The 23,720-nt window shown below is 44.7% G+C and overlaps 1 protein-coding gene across 1 annotated transcript in view; it reads right to left on the bottom strand.

The window, feature by feature from the left end:
* Window positions 1-7: 7 nt before the first annotated feature.
* ITGBL1 (integrin subunit beta like 1) overlaps window positions 8-23,720 on the bottom strand; it is a 132,596-nt gene continuing 108,883 nt past the window's right edge. Inside the window, exons 8-11 of the mRNA XM_081858204.1 lie at window positions 14,100-14,216; window positions 8,983-9,129; window positions 4,368-4,481; window positions 8-1,266 (exon numbers count right to left, since the gene is read on the bottom strand). Of these exons, the coding sequence (XP_081714330.1) occupies window positions 1,175-1,266; window positions 4,368-4,481; window positions 8,983-9,129; window positions 14,100-14,216 (470 nt within the window). The 3' untranslated portion in view covers window positions 8-1,174. The remainder of the gene's footprint in view (window positions 1,267-4,367; window positions 4,482-8,982; window positions 9,130-14,099; window positions 14,217-23,720) is intronic.

Raw genomic sequence — 23,720 nt, forward strand, 5'->3', positions numbered from 1 at the left:
TTTACTAATTCATTACTAATTCAGGGAGGCTTTACGATTCATTCACACAGTCCTAGACACTTGGGGTGTTCTACACAACAGCGGCACATCTGATTGCCAATAAAAAGATTACTTAAAAATACGCATTTTGGCAAACATCTGCATTGTTCCAGTCCTGCTTGGTGCTCCTGGTAGTCTCTCTTTTCCTTCTCCTCCTCCTCCTCCTTCACTCTCACAGACTTCGGCCTAATTTAACCACACTACCATCAACTCCAGCTGGCTGCAGCAACACCTCTGATTTTGTTCACGGGTGTCCCCAGTGTCCCCAAAGGACGTGCAGTGACATCCTTAGCTGTGTGATGCGGCTCATAGCAGCCAGTAGGATTGTGAGCAGTGGGGGCAAATGATGGAAAGAAAGGGGGGGAAGGGGAAGGGAAAACAGCACTGGGTAACAGAACTGAAACAATGCAAACGTGCTTTCAACATGGACCTAAATTCACTGATGTAGGAAGTCATTTTCTGGCACTTTTTGAAATCAAACAAGGTAAGTAGTTTCAGCTCACCCTTTAAGAAAAAAAGCAAAACCTTCATGGAGGGAGAAATTTCCTCACGTGCCTCCTTTCCATTCCATCTCTTCCCTACACTTACTGGAGACCTGTGGAAAGGGGTGTTGAGTAGGGTGACACAAAGCAGAGAGGGTGTGTGTAGCTGAGTGAGTGTGTGTCTGTGTGTGCAAGAGAGAAAAGGCCAGGATCAAAGGGACCTCCCCCTCTAATTTAGAATTTTTACATATTTCTGAACCAGCGTTTTCATGCAGATCGTTCTTATTACACAATGAAGCTGAAATTCAGTAGCCCAACTACATTATATAATGTGTCTTGTCTGTGCAATTTCCAGCGAAGATTATTTGTGGCACTCTAACAGGCTGTACTGTGTTCTTCTGTGATATTGGAGGGGCCCTACCCTATTCCCACTGACTGCACCAAGAGCAGGATCAAAACCTGGTGTTGTTTATTGGATTCCCCCCGCCCCCATGCACACACACCTGGAAATATGCTGCTGTGCTCACTTATATCTAGTGGTGGATTTGCTTGTCTTAAGGTTTGTCTTGCATTTAAGTATTCTAGCAGCCTAAGTTAAAATAAACAAGCACCAGACCCAAAAATCCTTCAGTCTTCAGTGTTCCGTGGCAGCATTAGGAGTATTCTGTCCCAAGCCAGATTTCGCAAGCATTTCCAGTCCAACCTTCCCAGCACTCACAGTTTCCACAGCTACATATACCATTTCCTGGAACAAAACAACACAGGCTATAATTATCCATAATTGAAATGTACTTCATTAAACATGTGTTGCTCTGCAAACGTCGCAAACCATCAAACAGCTTTATTTCCCCCTGTACATATTTTCTCTTGCTGGACAGAACTCGCTTTGCAATTTGATTAAGTCGTCACCAAAAAAAAGCCCGCTAAACAGTTTGCCATCAAGAAGACACTGAAGGTTACAATTAAACCATCAGAGTTTACAGCCAGCTGCCTCTGTGCTGCTTAGCTCCAGTCTTTGTGCTGCAGTTCAAGGTACAAAAGAAAATGGGCACCTTCATCTTTTGATCCTCTAGAGACGCTTTAGCTATGCTTTATCCAAATCCAGATCCCTTTCCTGGCATGCTTCTTTCAAGGCAACCAAGTGTGTATAATACTAGCAGAATACTAGCAGAATAAAACATTAGCAGAATTCAGGACTCAAAAGTCAGGTTTGGGATGGAGTAAAGGTAAAGGTAAAGGGACCCCTGACCATTAGGTCCAGTCATGACCGGCTCTGGGGTTGCAGTGCTCATCTCGCTTTATTGTGCAAGGGAGCCGGTGTAAAGCTTCCGGGTCATGTGGCCAGCATGACTAAGCTGCTTCTGGTGAACCAGAGCAGCACACGGAAATGACGTTTACCTTCCCGCCAGAGTGGTACCTATTTATCTACTTGCACTTTGATGTGCTTTCGAACTGCTAGGTTGGCAGGAGCAGGGACTGAGCAACGGGAGCTCACCCTGTCGTCGGGATTCGAACCGCCAACCTTCTGATCGGCTCTGTGGTTTAACCCACAACACCACCCGTGTCCCTTTGGGATGGAGTGCTTGCCCCCAAACTCATGCCTGCCATTCACAGACCTAATTCATGCTCCTGAACACTGTCTCCTTCCTCTGCACCAGTGAACAACCTGTAAACTATGCTTTAACTATTCCATCTTACAGAAACTTTTGTGTCCTATTTGCTACCAACTACCTAGGGTGGCCATGTGTCCATCTCAGGGCTTTTGTTTCTCTCTCTCTCTCTCTTTGCTGCCTGCAGTGCTTCTATCAACACCTCGGTTTTTTTCTTTACCAAAAAATGAACTGGTCCTACTTGACATGTGAAGACATCCTCTATTTAGAGGTCAGTCCAGCAAAGAACCGTAAGAAAGGGGAGCAGAACTATTAGCACCTGGAGCAGGTCATCTGATTGCAGAGTTTCCTGCTATATGTTTTTTAAGAATAATACCTGGAAGCCTTTGGCACCACAAGGGCATCTCAAAGTGCCATATGAGCCTCCCTGGGAAAGGTATTCCATGAAGAGATTGCATATGTCAAGGTAAATCAGGGATGGGGAACCTGTGGCCTTCCAGATGTTGTTGAGTCACAGATCCTATCACCCCTAATTGCTGGCTGGGGCTGATAGGAATTGGAGTCCAATCACCTTTCCATATCCCTGGGTTAGATTATCAAAAGCAAGTACTGTAAGTCTTTGTTTAGCTGTTTGTTCCCTACATTCGCCTGCCGTTTCAAGGTCAAAACCTGTTGCAGCAACAGATCGTTTGTCCTCCAAAGTACGTATGTTCCTGGCAAAAAAAGGAGAGGTCTAATGTCACTAGACATCCCCCTCCTACCTTGTCTCTTGATAGCTACTGTTGCCTATTTGGCATTCGCTGTCTGCGCTTCTTGGGCAGAAGACAGATGGGCAGACCTTTAATTGCCAGCCACCATGTCAGGAGAAAAGTTGTCAGGCTCCTTGACATCCTCATGGAAAGCATCCAGACATCAGGCCAGACTGCAAGATGCATGGCTGTTGGCTAAAATGTGCTGTTCTGCCACTGTCCAGTAAACACACACGTGCTTCCCTGATGTTCTAGAATCATGGAATTGCGGAGCTGGGAGGGACCCCCTAAAATGCAGGGAACTCAACTAGAGAAGTACATTTCATATTGCGTTATGTATTCTCCAATAACTGGGCAAGTCATTCAGAGAAATTAAAGGGTGCTTCCCCCAGCCTTCTCCCAAGATGAAAAATGTAGCTTTCTTTCAAAGCACTAAACTAAGGTTAATCCCAATATAGCAGTTTCAGTGCAATATCACATCTTCAGCAGCAGTGCAGGAGCTCTGCTATCCATCAGGATAAGTCAGCTTCAGCTATTAAAAAGAGCATTATGGGATGGGAAATGTGCCCTCCAGCACTCCAGCTACATAGAGCTTTCAACAAACTTTTGTACAGATTTGCTTCTCACTGTCACCACGGATTGCTCCCCCCCCCCCCAAAAGGTCATATTTTATTAAGTGACAAAATACTGTGTTTTGAGAGCATGGGAAACAGGATGTAGCTATAGTGTGTGTGGCCTGTTTCTTTAAGAGGTGTGCCTGTCATCAAACAAACTCCCCTCCCTTGCTGTCAGTGACAGTTTTCTAACAACAAGCCCTAGGGGGGTGTGCATATAAGTGCACATATCGCTGAAAATAATGCGGGGAAGATGTTAGGGGAAATAGCTTGCGAAAATGTGCATGTTAGGCAAAATGATATGTAATATTAGGAAAGAAGTACACTAAATTGCCAACCAGTTTTCATTATAGATATAGATATCCATATATATTATGAACTGATGCTGAAATGTGGCAAACTGAACTTCAGATTCAAAAACAGAGAGAAACACAGAAAAAACAAAATTGGCAGATTTCTTGTATAATCTTAAGAGTTGGAAGGGACCCTGAGGATCATCTAATCCAACTGCCTGCAATGAAGGAATATGCAGTAGTCCCATATGGGGATCAAACCTGTAACCTTGGCGTTATTGGTGCCATGCTCTAACCAACTGAGCTATCTAGCTGTCTTCTTGACCTTCCCAAACCAGGAGAGAGGTTTCCTCCTGTTCACTTGGAACTATGAGCTTTGTAAGCAACCCTACTGGGTTTCTTTGTCTCTCAGCTTATAAGCACAGTGTGGTCAAAAGTGCATATGTTGGTGGGTGGGAGGCTGTTGGGTGAACAATTGCACCATTTTGGGTGGCAGAGGCTGGCACACCAGATAAACTCTTTCAGTCTCTGCTATCCTACGTGCTTAAAGAGAGGAGTTGGCAGGGTGATTGTGCCACACCTGTGCAAACAAGGCCATCATGTTTGTCACAGTCTCTGTCGTCGCATTCGCAGAATTCCCCTGTGATGTACCATTCCTGGGGCAAACAGATGCACTTTCCGCAGTGACAAGAACCTGAAAGCACACAAAAAAATCATTACTAGCACTTACAGAACAGTGGAGCTTTACCTGTCGGGCCTGAAACATCTTGGGCGCACAATCAGTGCCTATTAATAAGCAATTGTCTACAAGGAGATAATCAAGATAAAAGCCCATTGAAGAGAAGAATGCTATAGAGGTATGCTTTGACTTGAAGAGTTTTCTATAAGGCCCTGTAGTGATTTCTCTCCATACCTCCTCCACCTCCTTCCATTTTGTTTTAATAAGGAATTACTGTGAAGAGGTAGATGCTTTCGCTTTCTGCCAAAGCTCTAAAATCAAGCCTACTGTTTCCCAGTGGGACAAAGCAGTGTGTGATTTATTAATTAATTAATTAGGCTAAGGTAACAAGGCAAGAAGGGACAGGAGAGATATTCCTTGAGGGCACTGAAGCCACTAAATCCAATCAGGGATTTTTTAAAACAACAATAACAACAACGAAGCAGGAAGAATAAGCTACACAGCCGTTTATTATCTGCTGGCTGTGGAGGAAGCAGAGCATGCCACAAACATGACCTGCTTTCCTTTCGAAGCAAAAGGCTTTTGTTTCTCCAGCCCACGGGTCATATTGGGTGCCCCACTCAAACAGCGGGGAACAGGAAAACTCGAGCACTTGTGTCCACGAGGGATGTCTAACTAACCCCATGACGTATAAAACTGAGCACAATCCCACTACAAAAAGAAACACTTTCAAGACCTACTGATTTCAGTGGGGAAAATGAATCAATTCTCTCTCTCTCTGGAATGAATGGGAGTTGTGGGGGAGTTTAATTTTGGCTAGATTGTGTGTGCTGGCTTAAGTAGGAGCAGTTGCGACCCTCTTTTGGCCTTTCAAGTCTTCCCTGTTTCATAAGGTGATGGTTAAAAGGTAAAGGTAAAGGGATCCCTGACCATTAGGTCCAGTCGTGACCGACTCTGGGGTTGCGGTGCTCATCTTGCTTTATTGGCCGAGGGAGCCGGCGTACAGCTTCCGGGTCATGTGGCCAGCATGACTAAGCCGCTTCTGGTGAACCAGAAACGGAAACGCCGTTTACTTTCCCGCCGGAGCGGTACCTATTTATCTACTTGCACTTTGATGTGCTTTCGAACTGCTAGGTTGGCAGGAGCTGGGACTGAGCAATGGGAGCTCACCCTGTCACAGGTGTTCGAACCGCTGACCTTCTGATCGGCAAGTCCCAGGCTCTGTGGTTTAACCCACAGCGCCACCCGCATCCCAAGGTGATGGTTGCTGGATTATAATTTATCCAGAAGATCTGTCCTTGCATCCAAGGGGTTGGATCTTAGAATCATAGAGCTGGAAGGGATCCTGAGGTCATCTGGTCCAATCCTCTGCAATGCAGGAATCTCAGGGGCTACTGGCACTTTCTGCCTCTGATGAGTTTAGGCTCGGCCAAACTGGGCCGGTGTCCCTGTTCCGCCATCAACTTCACTGGCATACCGAGTTGTGTTTTTGTGTGTGGACAATGTGTCTTTTCAACCACAATGCTCCACCACCAGGAATCGCAGCTGGAGGTGCCGGCAACGCTAATGTGAAGAATCAGCTGTTGAAATAAATTCTTCAAAAATAAATCTTTCAGGCAGAAACCTGGAAACGCAGCCAGAAATTAAGCTGAGCCTGTAGCTGCCAGATGTTTTAAGATTTCATTATTATTTTTTAAGAAAAGTGTTTTGCACAAAATGCAAAGCTCCATTAACAGCTTGATCTTCGGACATGCTCACCAGCGTATAATTGCTCGATATGGTACCATAACAACCGCCCTAGAACAAATGTATTAAAATGGCCTTAAAGGCTAATCATTTCTTAGAATAAGGTGCGTGTCCTCTTCTGCACTAAGAGCGAGCCAGTGAAGGATTAGTTGGGTTAAGAATAGCAGCCTAGCATCAGGCTTTCATACTCTGAAAAAAGGCATCATATTGTTTCCCCAGGTAGCTAACCATCAAACTTCCTTTGTTTAATTGCAGTGCATACAAGGTGCAGGATACTGCAGCTAAAGTGGCTTTTTCCACAGCTCCCATCATCCTTGATTGTTGGCCATCCTGGTTGGGGCTGATGAGAGATGAACCCCACAACCTCTGTAGTGTGTTTACTACCCTATATTCCATGATGCCTGTTGCCTATTGAGACAGGTAAGAAGGAAGACAAGAAGCCAAAGCGAATGAAAGGCAAACCCACCAAATTCTATTCTTTTCCCCTTTCTCTTTCACGCTGAGTTCTACAAGCAATTAGTTAAGTATACCAGTATATATTCTGCAATGACAAATAGTTTGCAATTAAACCCAGAGAGGAAAAATAATTTAATGTATACCTAAAACTGCCTAATTCTCCGCCACAAAACACATACACACAAACCATTCCACTGCTGGAGTGGAATGTGAAAACAATGTGCAATGTGAAAAAGGTGTGCAGCCTGGGAGTCATTTTGGACGCACAGCTGTCCATGGAGGCGCAGGTCACTTCTGTGTCCAGGGCAGCTGCTTATCAGCTCCATCTGGTGCACAGGCTGAGACTCTGCCCACAGACTGTCTCTCCAGAGAGGTGCATGCTCTAGTTATCTCTCGCTTGGACTACTGCAATGCGCTCTATATGGGGCTACCTTTGAAGGTGACCCGGAAACTACAACTAATCCATAATGCAGAAGCTAAACTGGTGACTGGGAGCAGCTGCAGAGACCACATAACACTGGTCTTGAAAGATCTACATTGGCCCCCAGTACGTTTCCGAGCACAATTCAAAGTGTTGGTGCTGACCTTTAAAGACCTAAACAGACTCAGTCCAGTATACCTGATGGAGCTTCTCCACCCCCATCATTCAGCCCGGACCCTGAGGTCCAGCTCTGAGGGCCTTCTGGCAGTTCCCTCACTGCAAGAAGCCAAGTTACAGGGAACCAGGCAGAGGGCCTTCTCGGTAGTGGCACCTGCCCTGTGGAACGCCCTCCCACCAGATGTCAAAGAGAAAAACAACTACCAGACTTTTAGAAGACATCTGAAGGCAACTCTGTTTAGCAGACTATTGTATTTTAATATTTTTTTGGAAGCGGGGTATAAATAATAAATTATTATATTACTATTATAATGAAGAACTTGTGCAGTTGTTCCTCATTCAGCATTTTGCCTAGGAGGGGAATTTCCTTACTTTCTATTTTCAGTTGCTCAGCTGAATACACAGTAGCTAAGCAGAACTCTGATTTAAAGATGGTGGCTCAGTCTTGGCTCTGTGGAAGTTTCATTTACAATTACTGTTCCACCTTGCCAGAAGAACCCATCACACTTCTGTACACCAGGGATGGAGGTCCTATGGATCTTCAAGTGCTGTGGGACTCCAACCTCCATCATTTTCCAGCTAGCATGGCCAATGGCCAGGGATGATAAGGGCTAGGGTCCAGAAACATCCAAAGGGCCAAAGGTTTCCGCATTCCTGACTCCAGACAACATCAGGCGAACCCTGCAGTGCAGCAATATCTCTCTCAGCTACGTTCTACCTTGACCAATGCTCAGAACCAGTATCCCTGTGAGAGCCATGTCCCTCCATCCCCGCCTTGTGATGATGGTAGCAGCCATATGGGTCCTCTGCTCACCATGGCTAGAAGCAAGGAACTCAAACAGGAGGCCACTGTGCTAGGTTTTTGAAGTTTTCAACATAGCACGATGGGGCCCAGCTGCCACAATGGTGGCAAACATCCCACGGGACTAGTGTCAGCCCTTTATATGAGCCTCTCAGTAGCAATCTGCATCCTAGCCCATGCGCAGAACCATTTGCAGTATTAGAAAAGCGAGATACTAAATACATGTAGATGAATCCTGAGAGACAGAGGTTTGTTTGGTTTTTTTAAAAAAAACAAAAACAAAAACCAAAGAATCACATCCTACACAATTTTAGAAGATTATTTAACTCTCTTTCCAACCCAGAGGGCTTCAGTCACCACTGAGCCAGTCTTTTCTTAAAATGTCTGCATTTGGTACAAATTTCATAGGTTCGAAGAAGCAGCCATAATACAGTTTGCAACCAAAAACGAATGGCAATCTAACAAGGTATAAAACCTCTGAAATGAAGGAACCCCCTCAGACTTTGATGGATATGAATGGAATCGGCAGTCCAAAAGAAAAGAGAAAGAATCTCTTCCCACTCCAGACAAGTTTAGCAAACGTGCTCACACACCTGCTGGCAACACTTGGAACATCATGCCAAGATATAATCCCTCATACACAATGGCCTCATATAGATACACCCACCCACAACTATACCTGCAAATGGGACCACACGCTGTTGGTAAACAATGCCTGAAAGGAAAGCTTCTAAATACAAAACGGAGAACCTCATGACAAGAGTTCTCTGTATTGTAAAATCATTTTGAAAAGCTGTCAAACAGCGAGGGGGCTATGAAAGTTGAGTGCTACAATTTATAACCTGCAGGCTGTACTTTTTTTAATCTCTCAGAGCATGCCCATACACTGTGGCACTTTGTTTCCCCGCACTTACCCTTCCCTGAGCACAATATGCCGTCCGCCGATTCGCAGAAACTTCTGCTCTCACTTTCCGTCATGTTGCACTTCCTTGGGTGCTGACACAACTTCCCAAACCATCCATCCTTGCAAATGCATCGACCGCAGGAACACATGCCGTGACCTAGAAGGAGAGATGGCGAGGCAGGGAGAAGTTTGTATTTTAAGTTTATTATGAGGGACGGGTCCGGCATAGGACATTTTGCTGCCCAGGCTGAGCAAGATTGCAACTTCCTCCTGAAGCTGACCAGCCAGGTACTTGGATTTTACTTCAGCACTGGCAATGAGGCACCACTCTCCACCACACCTGAGGGCAGCAGGCTAGGTTATGGGGCACAGGGCTGGTCACATAGGACTCATAGCTTCCAACAAAGGGGGAATGGATGAGGGAAGCTCAAAAAGAATGGCTGTGGAAACAGTATTTCACTGGGAATGTATTTCACAAAGAATAGATGGTATTAGGGGAAGGAGGTGGCAATTGGCAGTTGGCAGTTAGCATTTGGGAATTGCTTGGTTATGTTAGTTCCATCTTGACTGCAAAGGTGAGAGGACTTCATGCGGACGCTGTCTGGAGGAGTTTGCAAATGATACTTGTTCAAATGTTGCCAGCCTAACAAGTGAAAGGATTTATTTTCAACTATTTGTGAAAGGCACATAAAAAAATATATATTCACAGATAGATAACAGGAACTGCCACCACTGCCTTCCTCTCACACACCCAGCAATTGCTTTCTGAGGCAGCCACCTCACTCTGCCTTATGGCAGTAACAGCACCAGCATGGGGTCAGAACAGGCTGCGATGGATTCCCGTTCGCCTTGTCAACAAAGGAGAAGCTTCACCTGCTAAATCTCTATGACCAAAGCCTGGTTGGGGCACAGGGAAATGAGCCACGCAAGAAGGTTTTGTGGCAAGCACAGCCCTGAGTCCAAACAACATCCCTCCTTGTCAGACAATGCCATGCCAATAGTACACAGTGCAACGGCCAGAGTTTCCATCCCCAAGGCAGGGCTTAAGCCAGATTAAAAAAAAATGTGTTGGAATGCTGTGCAAAAAGCTCACTTTGCCACACTCGACTTGGAAAATGCCATCTGTACTTTTCAGAGTTCCCAGGCAGGGCAAAATTCAGCATGTGCAATCACATCAATCACTGTGACTTTGTAACTGAAGAAGACACACCTGGTGGGCATCTGCCTACACCAGACCTCTTATGGTGGGCATGCCCCAGGGAACTGGATTGGCCTGCTGCTCCCTCACATGTGCACACACTGTATCCCCGAGTATTTGGAAATGCACTGTTCCGTACTTTGAGCACTGCTGTGCACAAAGAAGAGTGCAATGTGAATCAGTCCTTCAGCCCTTTGTGAACAGCAGGAAAGGGACTTTGCTAATTTCCATGTTTATATGTCCAGAAGTCTTTGAGCTGTTCTTATTTGTGTACAGAGCAGCCTGAAGAACAACTTGTGGAGTCGAGTCACGTTACCCTTTCCAGTTCACTTATTGATTGTTCTTCATACAAAGTTAAGCACTCAATAACTATGGCATGCTGCGTACTTTACGGTGGGCAAACTGGATCTCCTTCTACACTCACCTTCGCAAACATGCATCTGCATACATAAACAGGAACCTGTTTGCAAATGTATATGTAAGCCTACATGAATATTTAAAGCGGGCACTGGTTTATAATTGGTTGCAGTCTCCAATATGTAATTGCTCCAGGGGTAACCATGACAATCAATCCATAAATCAGGTCCCCACACACAATCTGATCCACCATAGCTGTATCTATATCTATATTTCATGGACAAATATTGTACAGATTGGAAAGATGAGGGAGTGCACACAACCCTTAGTTAGCAAAAGTGTCTCATTTAGCAATGTTAGCAGGGTTCAATGTGGAAGAGAGGGACTACAGCAAAAATGGCCTCGGCCCAGTATACCTGAAGGAGCGTCTCCACCCCCATTGTTCTGCCCGGACACTGAGGTCTAGCTCTGAGGGCCTTCTGGCAGTTCCCTCACTGCGAGAAGTGATATTACAGAGAACCAGGCAGAGGGCCTTCTTGGTAGTGGTGCCTGCCCTATGGAATGCCCTCCCACCAGATGTCAAGGAAATAAACAACTATCTGACTTTTAGAAGACATCTGAAGGCAGCCCTGTTTAGGGAGGTTTTTAATGTTTGATGTTTTATTGTGCTTTTAATTCTGTTGGGAGCTGCCCAGAGTGGCTGGGGAAACCCAGCCAGATGGGCGGGGTATGTATAAACAAACAAACAAATTATTATTACTATTATTATTAATCATACAACCTATTTATCAGAAGGTATCATTTACTGAGGAAAGTGTGTGCAAACTCCTTTCCCTCTTATGATTCTTACCCTCAAGCTTCACTGTTTCGCCCTCTCTCCATGACCATGCCAAATTTAGTGAAAATTCAAAGCCCTATTTAGTGATAATTGTTTCACTACCCTTAAACCTATGAAATATGATTCAAATTTTGTCTCATTGATTTGTGAGCTGGCTACACACAGTTTTTACTCTCTCAGCTTCAGTTATCCAAGAGTATAGAATGGAGATAACAGACCCACCCTCAGTGGGCTCTTGTAAGCATCGCAATAAAAATAATTGTTAAATGCATTAAGCACTGAAAGTGAAATTTAAATGATGAATAACATTATTTAGTAGTTCTATTTTATTTTTCATCATGGCAAACTCCCCACCCAGAACATTTTTATTCTTTGGGATTTGGATGTTGCACAGATTTCCTTTTGAAACAGCTCACATTTGAAAGCGTTATAATATTCTAAACATGTTCAATACTCCAAGGAGAAGGAAGACCTGTGCACTGAAGTCTGCAATCCTAAGCACATTTACTTGGAAATAAGTTCCATTGTAATCAATGGCATTATTTTAAGGGAATGGAACAGACTATTTAGGACATCTCCCCTTTTGACTTCTCTGAGCAGAAGGCTAAAGCACTGGGCCACAGGTCTTGCTGAGAAAGCTCATTCCTTTCTTCTTCAGATGACAGGCAGCTGCATTTTCAAGTCGCTATAATAAACATGTAAGATCACGGCTGCTTACTCCCTCATCTATCACATTCTTCTCCTTATACCTACTTGGGCCTAGAGTCAGAAAAGAAAGCTATTCATCAATCTCTGCTAGTCAGAGAGGGCAGGTGACCATTCTTATTCAGATCACCTGCATTGCCATTCACTTTTTCCTCTCTCATTTCAGTAGGCATCTAATCTCCAGGCAAAATCCCTGCCTTTCTCTGAGGTCCCTTCAGCTGTAACACTTTCTGCTTTCTCAGGGGGGGCCTAAGGCTTCTGTCCTTTGCAGCAAAAATGAGACTGAAGTTGGTTCCCAATGTAGCGATGCAGAGTGGCATGCACACACTGAATAAGAAAATGAAGTTTCTCTGCCCTGTGCCTTAAAATAAGCTGTGCAATACCTTATCTCGTGCATCTCCATGGGAACCAGGAGACAACTTCAGCCTTGCACAGCAGAAACTTCCTTGGCAAGCAGCACAACTTTCTAAGTTGACACAAAGCGTCAAGCAGGCATTTTAACAAAGCAAATCTGGCAGGTGGTAAACTGGTGGTAAATGTTTTCCAAGAGTAACATGAACCCAGTGTACACCAGTGAAAAGGGTATTGGCACCTGACTCCTACCTTCATTTCTGTGCCTATTTCCATCTGCAAAAATCCATACTGCAAATCTGAAACACTGCCCTGATTTAGAGTTATGCAATAGATGCATTTCTGTTTTAACGATAACACTACCAATAGCAAATTTAGGTTGTGCGACTTGATTTGGAACTCTTACACACAAACTTGCTTTGCCAAAAAGAGAGAGACTTTTTGCAGTGATGAAAGTGACATAGAAAGGCAGTGGAAAGTGTGGGGTAATGCTTGCTTTGATGGTTCAGTGTTGTCTAACTTCCCCGCAAACAAACCAGCATAAATGTTCAAATGCACAGGTCAACTGAAGCAACCTTATTCAGCCTACGGTTCCTTGAGTCACTCCTCATTTTCTTCCACATGTCAATTTAAGAAACCATCAGGATCCTTTAAAACCAATTATATGGCAATTCCGGACTGTGGTGGGTTGCTCTTTGATCTGCTCCAGAGCCGTATATTTGTTCCCAGTATTCTCCTTACATAACATGTACTTTGGGGCTGCTGGACAGCAGACTTGCAGGAAATCGTTTCATCAGGAGTCTGATCTGATAAAGCGTGTTCTCCTTCATGGAGAGCACGTGTTGCGGTGGGGGCCGCCAGGACACTCCAAAGTTGGGGGGCGGGCTAATTGATCGTTGGCCACTGATGCGATTGGGGCTTCCCTTGTTGTTGGGAAGAAGTTAATGTTGCCATTTATTGATTGACAGCCAGAAATAGTAAAACTCCTTGCACGAGGCTAAGGCTTCCTCTTTTCGCCCGTGCATTGGATTGCCCGTCCCTCCCTCCCTAGAATAGGGTTGTTTGCTTTGACCTTGCTATGCCTATCATGGGGTCGTCTGCTTTGGAGCGGGGGCCTGGTAGGAATTTTGTCCATCTGGCTGATTGGCTGGGGCCATTTGGTTTTTGCCTACTGCGTAGCAAATCGTCACAACTTGTAAGGTTCGCGGTTAGGCATTGGTTTATGGTTTGGTTGGTTGAGGGGCATGGATTGGCTGTGCCTGCCCCTCTAATGCTGCTGCTGCAAGGGATTCCGTTAAAGGAATTGGGAGCTAACTATTGCTTGTCCACTCTGTCAAGGGGGCTCGGGCCATAGCAATGAGCTCCTGGTTGCATTTGGGGTGAGGGCAGGTTCCCTGCTCCGCGTAACCCCCAAGTGTATTCCCCCATTCCGACTTTCGCATCGTGCGGAATGTCAGTCTGTCCCCCATGGTGGGGGCAGATAGTCGCAACCAATGCCTAAGCAACCACTCACAAATTTGTATTTTAAGAAAGTTGTGGCCAAAATTATGCCAAAAATCTTAAACAAAAATTTCTGTGTGATGTGTGAGTTATTGGGGTGGCCCTGGGGACCTCGACACGCAAAGAGGATGAAGAGAGTGCATTATGCTGGGCCCCTTGCTTTAATTTAGCAACATACCACTGCAGACGACGCCATCTATGTCTTCACATTGCCGATCGTCACACTCGCAGATTTTGCCATATATTTTGGACTCTCCTGGAGGGAAACAAGTGCACTGGCCACATTCGCATTTCCCTGTAAGAATAAGCACTCCATCAGTCACATGCAACAATCAGAGCTGCACTGGGTCATTAAGGAAGCGGCAAATAAATATAAAGATCGTATTGAAATACAAATGCAATATATTCAAAAGGAGAAATTCTAGAAAGACTGCTACATCAAAGCTCCTACCTCTATTAGGAATAAAAGGAGCAACCTTGAAAAGGTCTGGCTGGCTGCCCATTTGGCCAATATCATCCACTGGCAGTGGTCTCCAGGGTCTTCCCTATCATGAGCTACCTGGATTAGAAGATGCCCAGGATTAGACACAGAACCTCCCACATCTAAAGCAGGTGCTCAACCACTGAGATATGGGCCTTCCATATTAGGAAGGTGTCATGGTACCCACATCTCATGGCTTTCTTTCTAGACTCTTCTGAGTCTTGTAGGCTCAGCCCACACTACCATTTCTTCATAAAAGTGTAGTCAACAGTGAAGAAGAAGGTACTTCTTCATGCAGAACATGGTTAACTATGGAATTCACTCCCACAGAAGGCAAAAGCAGATTTGACAAATGCATGGCGTATAAGGCAATCAATGGCCACTAGCATCAGTGGCTATGGACGGGAGAGAGACTTTGTGCTATCCATCAATCAGGCAATGGCTTTTTCTACCTGCCTTGCCCCACCCTCCAGCCCCTAGGAGCCTTTCCCAGACCATGACCTTGAGAATAGCAGAAGCAGCTGGGGAGAAAACAGAGGAGTTCAGGATATAGATATATAGATATATAGATAGAGATAGAGATAGAGATAGAGATAGGTGTGTCCTTGTTTATCAATCTGATCCTTTCACATGGGTTTGTATGTTTTGTGATATTTTACACATTGCAATTTGCCATTATCTTTTCCTGAGTTTAGCAATCCTTTATTGTAACTGATAAGTGCAAACTGTTTCATTATTATTTGCTGATACTTAATTTTATTGTTTACTATTATATTCAAATGGTTTATTGAATATATTGTTCGACATGAGTTGTTTATTTCAAACCTATTTTTTTTATTAGATCATACTGTCATTAGGTGTGTGAGCTTTGCTGACTTTCGTTGTTTCTTCAGCTTGTCAACAGCCTTGTGTACAGTAATATAGAAAGGCAGTACACAAATTAAAAGTGAAATGAAATGAAATGGTCTATGTTCACTGTCAGAAGCAGGGTGCTCTTGGGTACCAGTTGCTAGGAGTTGCAGCTGGGGAGAGTGCTGTTCCACAAAGGTCCTGTTTGCCGGCTTCCCACAGGCATCAGTGCGAACATAGGTAAAGGTAAAGGGGCCCCTGACCATTAGGTCCAGTTGTGGCCGACTCTGGGGTTGCGGCGCTCATCTCGCTTTATTGGCCGAGAGAGCCGGCATACAGCTTCCAGGTCATGTGGCCAGCTTGACTAAGCCGCTTCTGGTGAACAAGAGCAGGGCACGGAAACGCCGTTTACCTTCCCGCTGGAGCGGTACCTATTTATCTACTTGAACTTTGTCGTGCTTTTGAACTGCTAGGTTGACAGAAGCAGGGACCGAGCAACAGGAGCTCACCCTGTCGTGGGGATTCGAACCGCCGACCTTCTAATCGGCAAGTCCTAGGCTCTGTAGTTTAACCCACAGCGCCACCCGCATCCCTAGTGAGAACATAGTACTGGGCTAAATGGGCCTTTGGCTTTTCTTTTGTTCTTTCTGATCCGGGATGGCTTTTCTTATGTTTTTCATGGAAGTCAAGGTAGGGTTACATAGGGTTCCCATATTGTCTCCCAAGCAGGCAGTGTCTGGACTCAGACCTGCGAAATTAGCTTCACCAAGGTGCCCTTAGATCACAGAATTGGCTGTGCCACTTTAGACTGAAGGCAAGGGAATCAGTATGCATCCTGAACACAAGTTCCTTGGAACTGCAAGTGGGGACAGTGCTGTCATGTCCGTACCCTGCTTGTGGGCTACCCAGAAGAAGCATCTGGTTGGCCACAGGATACCAGACTCAATGGGCCTCTGGTCTGATCCAGCAAGGTGCTTCTTGTGTTTATCATCTACCAGTCCTGTTTCCCCACACCGCTTCACCAGGGCCCCCCAACCTCCTGTAATGCAGGAATCTCAGCTAAAGCACCCATGGCTAATGCCACCCAACCTCTGCTTATAAGCCTCCAAGGAAGGAGAGGAGAGGAAGGAGAGGAGAGGAAAGGAAGGAGAGGAGAGGACGCAGCTTAGACTGTACTGCATCAGAGAGAAAGCACCCCACAGAAAGGTGCCAGAAATTCTTCCAAAGAGCTTACAAGTCAACCAGCCAATACACTTCCATATTCTATGGATGACATCAACTGTAGAATGTATATTCTACCATGCACTTATTCCAACATTGCATCTAATACACGTTAGTCTGGATGATTCCAAAAGATTCGGAAAAGAAGCAATAAATAAAAACCATGGCTAAATTACAGGTCCATATATACACACTAGTCTCTTCTCCCTCACATATTGTGTCAGAAACCAGTGCTTTCTTCATAATACCTTCCACAACCCCCCCCCCAAGTGTGTCTTGTGATCACAACTTTGAGAGTTGGACTTATGTGCAACACAATGCAGTGGCTAAAATTATTATTAATAATAATTCCTAGTTTACATCTCAGCGAATAACAAAGACTTGAAGCCAATCCACTCAATTGTTTCTTTTTTCTATATTCTACCATTCCCTATAACATTTGTCACCATCTTTTTTTAAAGAAAAATTCACCTCCTCCCCCATCCTTCACCCCCTCAAAAGTAGCCAATTTGCTTGACAGACGGGTAGAAAAAAGCTTAGTCGCGTAGCACAGGACTAAATTCCAGGTCGCTCTATTAAAGAGGCTGGCCTACTGGGCCAAAGAAAAGAACCCAGCAACAACAAAACAGGAGAGCCCATTTTCAGGACGCAGAGGGAGATAATTTCAGCAGTTGTCCTATTTTATTGAATGTGTCTGCTGTGGAAATAACAGCTGGCCCACACGGCCTGGGCCTTTCCTCTTGCTTTGCCTTACGATAACCATACTTTCAACGCAAACTTGATCATTTGAGTAATTAGAGGAAATCACAGGGAAAAAATGAAAAAGGGATCAACACTTTCACCAACGCGTTTTTCCCTTCCCCGGAATAATAGGTTTACCATAGCAACCCGGATGCAGAGGGGGAAAGTGAACACCAGAAATATCCTCAGCTCTTTTTAAAAGTACAGCACATACAGAAACAATAAAACGTTTGAGGGTGATAGCTGGACTTTCGGCAAGTAAAAGAAGTGCAGATTAAAGGTGAGTAAACTCCTCTCAGCTCAGTTTGGAACTGACTCAGTATTTACAGTGTTTTATTGAGTCAGACCATCAGTTCATAAGTAAGGTCTATGCTGACTGGCAGTGGCTTTGCAGGCTATCAATCAAGTGTCTCTCCAACCCCTCCCGGTAGATTGTGTTTCTGCAGTTGCCACCTATTGGCAAAAAGGCAAAGGTGTTACAGTGGTGCCCCGCAAGACGAATGCCTCACAAGACGAAAAACTCGCTAGCCGAAAGAGTTTTCCGTTTTTTGAGTCATTCCGCATGACGAATTTCCCTATGGGCTTCCTTCGCAAGACGAGTTCTTGCGAGTTTGTTTCCTTTTTCTTAAAGCCGCTAAGCCGTTAATAGCCGCTAAGCCGCTAATAGCCGTGCTTCGCAAGACGAAAAAACCGCAAGACTAAGAGACTCGCGGAACGGATTAATTTCGTCTTGCGAGGCACCACTGTATTTAGAAAAGTTGTAATTAAGCGTGCTTGGAGGTCTGTGCCTCAGATGCTCATATGTTGTTCGGAAAAGGATGAATATCCTAGGCACTCTGCAGACTTGCCATAGTTATCAAAGTGGGAAAAGTCCATTAGGTTAAGGAACAGAATTCAAATACCCCAGGCACAAGAAATGGATTCCACACCAGAAATTTCCGCCGACAAACCCAGGGCCCTGGTACCATTTTTTAAACAAGGATCACTAAAACAAAACAGCAGTGAAGGTCTAAAAGTATCACACTTTTTCTTCTCTAAGCTTTTCATTGTATTTTCTTTGCTAGAGACCAGGGATGGAGAACCTTTTCCACCCCCAAAGGCTCTCTCTGGCAGTGATCCCCCAGTCGGATGCTCTGAGTGGTTACCACTAGCAAAAGTTTCATTTTTCACAGAATATAATGCACATAATACATTTGTCATTCTGAAGTATGTCGATTCTGGATCCAAAATATGCTAGACAAATACAAAGGCTCAAAATACTAATCTAAGAGTTTTATTTCTGCAAACGAAAGAAAACGCTACACTCTTTAGATAGGCCAAAGTTATTATTTCCACCCACAGATGTTCAAGTTGCTTAAGGACACATTGTAAGGACATTGGCATTTTGGCCCATTATTGTATGCACCACATGATGTTATTATGTTGCCATTCACTATTGTCCAGGTTGGTTTTTTTTTTTTAATTTAACAAATGAGGAAAGCTGCTGAAATGACTGGTGCAAAGAGTTACACTGAATATAACGCTTACCCACAATGCTGGGACCATTAATTACATGTATTTGAACCAATTTGCAGATGCCTACAGAGGATAATAAAAGCTTCTTTGTAAACTGTGAGTTTTGATTTAAATACCGTGTGCTAGAAGTTGAACTACAGTATATAATTTATTGGAATTTCTGCCCCTTTCTACAGCCTGCAAAATGCCAAAGAAAAAGTGAATAATAATAAGCGTTCCTACAGAAACACCATAATTTCCTTTCCTATAATGGGCAGATTTTTCCCTACTCTTTTCATTCCGAGTTCATACTTTCTCAGCTGCAACAAGGGACGAAGGGGAAATTTCAGTTTTACATAAAGCGTTTGGGGTCAAATTACAACATTGGTCTATTGATCTATAGAACAGTTGATCCAAAGCCTGTTGCCACAGTAACAGAGTGCTTTGCAATTTTGAACGTATCCTTGTATTACCCCAATTTTACAGATTGGGAACTAAGACAAAGGCTACCCATTGTTCTAGAGAATATTGTCTCCGTATTTGGGTCTTCAGTGCAGTTTATATGGGCATGTATTCAATTTCCATTACAAGTCTGGATGGCAATATCAAATAAATGGTTACACAAAATGAACACACATCTAAATGTTAAGAGGGCACCATTTTAATACCAAATAAATGGTTACACAAAATGAACACACATCTAAATGTTCAGAGGGTGCCATTTTCTAGATCAGAGCATTGTGGTGTTTTGCCTTGCATTTAATACCGGTAACCAATTTCGGCTTTTAAAGGTTGTCGAGATGATTCATTATCTGCTTTGCAACCAAATAATTAGAGAATCAACCATAGTGCTGGTACACCTGAGCACAGTGGTGGCAGTGGCTTTGGAGGAGGTGGCCAGGGCGCTAGGACGCAGCACTTCATATTTTGCCTCTGGCAGCAAAACCTCCCGGGGCAGCTCTGTTCCCCAGCAAGTGCACACAAAACTGAAATCTAAAAAGTTGTGATGTGCCAAAAAATGTTTTCCTGGACATCGGACTGTTTGTGAATAATCGGACACTGTTTTCAAACAAGTTAAGTTCATCCCATTCTCCATCCCGTCCAAAAACAAGTACCAAACCTAGGATATGTGAAACACTATGGCAAAGGAGGGATCATCTGACTATGTGCAGAGTGCATCTTTATCATCATCGTGAAATTCTACAGCTTCTCCCCCACAGAGCTAAGAGTAAGAAGCAGACCTTTGAGTGACTGCAATAAACACTTCAACTTTGGGGTCAAATTCAGCATGGTGAGACATGTATAATGGTGCTTTTTGTCATTGGAACTTTTTAAAATAGCAGCTGTTGGGTGCCTTAAGCCGGATTGCAACCACAGTGTAGAAGAGATAAAAGGTCTAACTCCCACCTCCCCTTGTGATATTTTCCAGGTGAACATCCTACCTCCTCCCAAGCAGCTATTTGCTCCAGGAAGCAAATGAGAACAGTCAAGTGAAAGTTCAGGCACTGCCAAGAGGGAGAGGGTGCTGGGAGCAATAGACTCTTGCAAAGCAGTGCAAGCCAGTGGGATTGAATTGTAGAGAGGATGCAAAGGGGTGATTACATTGTGTCTAACCAAGCTGAAATAGACAAAGATTTGCATTCCCCCCCCCCAGCCGCCCACTCAAATAATCTTAAAAAGGTAAAGGTACCCCTGCCCGTACGGGCCAGTCGTGTCCAACTCTGGGGTTGTGCGCCCATCTCACTTAAGAGGCCGGGGACCAGCGCTGTCCGGAGACACTTCCGGGTCACATGGCCAGCGTGACGAAGCTGCTCTGGCGAGCCAGCACCAGCGCAGCACATGGAAACGCCGTTTACCTTCCCACTAGAAAGCAGTACCTATTTATCTACTTGCACTTAAGGGTGCTTTCGAACTGCTAGGTGGGCAGGAGCTGGGACCGAACGACATGAGCTCACCCTGCCGCGGGGATTCGAACCGCCGACCATGCGATTGGCAAGTCCTAGGCACTGAGGTTTTACCCACAGCGCCACCCGCGTACCCTCAAATAATCTTAGTTCCAACCAATAAAATATGAACAAATTAAGCATAGTTTAAATATTCCTAAATATACCTACTGGAGCCTTTGTAATTGGCCTCCAGTGATATTCCTCTAACTGTACTATGTTTTTACTAATTGCTTCCCCCTGTATACATACAGTGCTACCATATGTGGATAAGGATGTTCTAATGACATCTACAATATTAATCGGAAGAAAACTGACACACATCCTAGCATTATTCATACGTTTATCTGAACTACTTGCATCCTAGAGGGACTTGTAAAGACTAATATATGATGAACTAGGAAGTGGGTGGTCCTGTCTTGTACCCAGCTTTTTAAGCTAGATGCCTTCCCCGCCCCCTCTTGCTCCTTTTCTAATTCACACCACGTGGACTTGGCAGCCTAGTTTACAATCTTATCCTCATGTCGTTGCGCACGGCAGGAGTAAAATTTGCTTCCATGGAGACAAGTCCCCAAATCATTTATGAGCATTTATTCTTACGTATTCCCACTGTGTGAGAGTGGGAGCTCAGCCTGTATAAGTCACTGGGAGGAAGAAATCATGAAACAAAATGGGGGGGGGGTCAGGGAGAAATAAAATAATAGCTTACTACGCAGAATAGAAGGGGCAGAGGAAGTCAAAGTATTCTTAGGAGCTACCTGGAAGTCACCTCCCCCCATCTAGAGGACTCTGCCTAAATGATAAGGAAAACATTCAGATCTTTATTGCTCAGAATGTGCTGGTAAAGTGTTGATAAAAGTGGAGGTACATCAATACACTACACCCTAGAAGTAGACAACACATGTAAACAGAGTTTGTTCAACTCATGGCTCTGAAAGACAAATGCAGACCAAATGGGGACTTCTCTTGAGATTCCTGTTGTGCCAACAGCTTAGCAGTGGTGGCTTTTAAGTACTCTTATAAATACAACAGATAACATGTGTTGGACCTTTTACACAGGGCCATGTGAGTCTTTTCCCAAAAGAAAATTGCCACCAAATACATGAATTTGGAGGTTACTGGTAAAAGATGAGTGAATTTGATCTACCACAATGCAGTCTGTCCTTGAAAATTGTTCAGAAAGATTAGCTAGTTCAGAACATGATGGCTTATAGCTAACTGGATCGTGCTGGCTTGATTGTATCATGGAATCATAGAATTCATATCTATACCAAAATAGCTTCATTGGGGCCCAGCGTGTTTCTACTTTCGACCTTTAAAGCCCTCAAGAGGCTGGAGCTTCAGCACATTCCCCACACAAACCTGGCCAGGATTTACATTTGGAGCCACTTCTTGGAGTGTTCTTTGAAAAGAAGGTTACTTGGGTGGCAACTGAGGAGAAGGCCTTCTCACTGGTGATATTTTGTTTTATGCCTTCCCCAGGTAGTCTCAGCGGGCACCAACACTGCTATTGTTTGGGAAACAGGTTAAGAGTAGAGCCAAGTCAAAAGTTGAATGGTTTGAACTTTCAGTTCAATTTGGCAAAAATGACACCCAAAATTGGGAGTGGATGGGTGGGAGGGTGGGAGAAGCATTTGTGCCAAGCTGGGGAAGAGCTTGTTATTGGTAGTGAGACCATGGCTGTGATTTCTCCTTCTGCCACCCTCCCCACCCCCACTACCTGCGATGGTGGGAGAGATCCTTCTGATAACCACCAACTCCTCCCACCGGGAACTACAATGAGGCCGCAATCCAAACCAAAGATGCCTGCAAACATATCATGAAGGATGGCAACATCAACCCCACCATGTGGGAATTCCTTATAGACAACTGCAGTGCCTGGAGACAGGCAGTCAGGTTGTGCATCCATATCAGTGACCAGAGGAGGAATGACTGCTGGGAGGAGTGCAGAGAGAAGAAAGGCCGTGGCGCATCTGCAGCAGGACAACTGGACGCCTGTCAGGGAGAGGCAAACGGGAAAAGATGAAAGGACAGAAACCAGCAGTTATAGAGAGCCTAAAGAGATTATCAGCAGCTTGTCGTCTGACAGTCAGTCTGACGTAGAGGGGGAGGAGGATGAGCCTGGGACAAGTCATGCTGTACACAGAGGAAGTAAGGGGAGGAGTTTTCGCAGACTTGCATGCTGGGTGCGGAAAAGGAGGAAGTAAGATTAGAGGGAGCAATTGCGCACAAGGGGAAGGAGGCTAATGGAAACGCTGGAGATGTAAGTTTGAACTTTGTCAAATAAATCAGTTGTTTGGAACTGGCTGGGAGCCCGGAGTCTTATCTATGGCCAGCTGGACAGCACTAAGCCTCTGACAGCGCCTTCATTTGCCGCTGCTACTACAAAACCTGTCTCTCCCCTGTTGGTCTCCAAAGCCACAGCAGGGCCTGTAACTCTCCAATGATTTGACTTCACCCCCCCCCCAAAGGCGCGGTCATACATTGTCTCCTGAGATGGACAGATGTCAACAACAGAAACCCCAAAGTGTTCCAGGGGCAGGGAGGAGCTAAGTCAGCCTGGGATATACAGTGGTACCTCTGGATGCGAACAGGATCCATTCCAGAGCCCCGTTTGCATCCTCAAGTGAACACAACCCGTGTCTGCGCATGCACAGGTCGCAATTCACCGCTTCTGCTCATGCTCAACCTGAAGCAACTTTAACCCGAGGTATGACTGTACTATTTTTCATTAGTTTTCATGCTTATATCCCACCCTTCCTCCCACCAGAGCCAAGGATGGCTAACAACAAGTATGAAATACAAGCACTATACAACAGTAATCGAAACAACAAGATATGTACAGTACTAACAACTAAGCTAATATGCAGTGGATAGATAAAATTTGGACTGCTGATCTGAAAAAATATATGCAAAAAGATGGGTGTTCTCTCACCTTTAAAAAAAAGCACAAAGAAAGTAGGAAAGTACTTTGCACATGCACCACCATTTGCTACAAGTTTCCCTAAGAAACCTCTTGACAGATTGCAAAAATGGGAGGTTTTCCCCACTTTGGCAAATGCCTTTTTAA

Source organism: Podarcis erhardii (assembly GCF_964252035.2).
Source record: "Podarcis erhardii genome assembly, chromosome: 4".
Taxonomy (NCBI): domain Eukaryota; kingdom Metazoa; phylum Chordata; class Lepidosauria; order Squamata; family Lacertidae; genus Podarcis; species Podarcis erhardii.